General features: G+C 56.5%; 1 protein-coding gene across 2 annotated transcripts in view; it reads left to right on the top strand.

Annotated features, from left to right (window-relative positions):
• Positions 1–588: 588 nt before the first annotated feature.
• The window catches only part of DET1 (de-etiolated homolog 1 (Arabidopsis)), a 10,076-nt gene continuing 8,595 nt past the window's right edge, over positions 589–2,069 (top strand). For both annotated transcript variants that reach the window (XM_009084448.1, XM_009084449.1), the window contains exon 1: positions 589–1,694. In XM_009084448.1, coding sequence (XP_009082696.1) covers positions 612–1,694 — 1,083 coding nt within the window. In that variant the 5' untranslated portion in view covers positions 589–611. The remainder of the gene's footprint in view (positions 1,695–2,069) is intronic.

Below are 2,069 nucleotides of genomic sequence, written 5' to 3'. Positions count from 1 at the left end.
CCCCTGGAGCTCAGAGTCCCTCCGCAGCCGCGGGGCTCCCCGGTGTCCCGCGCGCACAGCTCCCCCCGTTCTTCCCGAGCTGTGCCCTGTGCCTGTCAGTTATCAGGTGTACAAATTATCTCTGGGGTTTCTCCCCGCTGTCCCCTGGAGCTCAGAGTCCCTCCGCAGCCGCGGGGCTCCCCGGTGTCCCGCGCGCACAGCTCCCCCCGTTCTTCCCGAGCTGTGCCCTGTGCCTGTCAGTTATCAGGTGTACAAATTATCTCTGGGGTTTCTCCCCGCTGTCTGGAATCTCATTCCTTCGGTCTGCCCCTGTTCCTCCCGGTGCCTCTCCCTTTAGCGAGGGGACTGTGCTGTCACCTCTCACTGCACTACGGGTACCTCAGGGCTGCCCATGATTTCCCTGCTCTATCCTGCTGAGCTCTCTCCCAGTCTCTCCATCCCCCCCAGTGTCCTGTGTCACCTCCCTCTACCCAAGGTGCGCCTTTTATCCAACCCCTCTGGAGCTGTGTGTCCGTGTGAGCGGCTACCCCAGCACCCTGAATTCCATGTGGTCACAGGACACGTGTGTGTGGTCTCTCCCCGCAGGGTGAAGATGAAGTAGAGCTCTGACCATGGACCATGACGCTCCCACCATCAGGCCCAGGCGCATCCAGAACCAGAATGTCATCCACCGCCTGGAGCGCCGCCGGATCAGCTCGGGCAAAGCTGGCACACACTGGCACCAGGTCCGTGTCTTCCACCAGAATGTCTTCCCCAACTTCACCGTGGTCAACGTGGAGAAACCTCCTTGCTTCCTGCGCAAGTTCTCCCCTGACGGTCGCTACTTCATCGCCTTCTCCTCCGACCAGACCTCGCTGGAGATCTACGAGTACCAGGGCTGCCAGGCGGCCGAGGACCTCCTGCAGGGCTATGAGGGAGAGATCCTGGCCAACGGCAACGACCAAAGATCTGTCAACATCCGCGGGAGGCTCTTTGAACGCTTCTTCGTGCTGCTGCACATCACCAACGTGGCCTCCAATGGGGAACACCTGAACCGTGAGTGCAGCCTGTTCACGGACGACTGTCGGTACGTGATTGTGGGCTCTGCTGCCTACCTGCCCGAGGAGCCTCACCCGCCCTTCTTCGAGGTGTACCGCAACAGCGAGTCGGTGACACCCAATCCACGCTCCCCGCTGGAGGATTACTCCCTGCACATCATCGACCTCCACACGGGCAGGCTGTGTGACACGCGGACTTTCAAGTGTGACAAAGTCATCCTGTCTCACAACCAAGGGTTGTACCTCTACAAGAACATCCTGGCCATCCTGTCCGTGCAGCAGCAGACCATTCACGTGTTCCAGGTGACCCCTGAGGGCACGTTCATCGATGTGCGCACCATCGGCCGCTTCTGCTACGAGGATGATCTCCTGACTCTGTCTGCAGTGTATCCTGAGGTGCAGAGGGACACTCAGACAGGGATGGCCAACCCCTACAAAGAGCCCTTCATAAATTCCTTGAAGCACAGGCTGCTGGTGTACCTGTGGAGAAGGGCTGAGCAGGATGGGAGTGCTATAGCAAAAAGAAGGTTCTTCCAGTACTTTGACCAGCTGAGGCAGCTCCGCATGTGGAAGATGCAGCTCTTGGATGAGAACCATCTCTTTATCAAATACACTAGTGAGGATGTAGTCACGCTGCGGGTGACAGATCCTTCCCAGGTAGAGGATCACATAATGGTTTGGGTTGGAAGAGACCTCAAAGATGAGCTAGTTCCACCCCCGATGCCAAGGGCAGGGACACCTGTCACTAGATCAGGTTGCTCAGGTACTTTTTGCCTCCTCAGGCTGCTCATTGCGTTGGACAAGTGCTCAAACAGTACAAAGCTGTGAGCTCTTTCTTAGCTGAGCCTGTGAATGCTGTTTAGGATCCCTGGTACTTCATTCTTGTGTGCACATTCAATGCCTCTGATATTGAATAACTTCTGCATCTCTTGTTTGCATAATTTCATCACTTCTTTCTCAACTGGTAAATGAGAGAGAAAAGATCTTACATGGTTAGTAAGTCCTCTTTCTCCAGGGATTGTTCCCCATGCC

This window comes from Acanthisitta chloris, unplaced genomic scaffold (genome assembly GCF_000695815.1).
Source record: "Acanthisitta chloris isolate BGI_N310 unplaced genomic scaffold, ASM69581v1 scaffold19741, whole genome shotgun sequence".
NCBI classification, from domain to species: domain Eukaryota; kingdom Metazoa; phylum Chordata; class Aves; order Passeriformes; family Acanthisittidae; genus Acanthisitta; species Acanthisitta chloris.
This window is presented reverse-complemented; position numbering and strand designations above follow the sequence as displayed.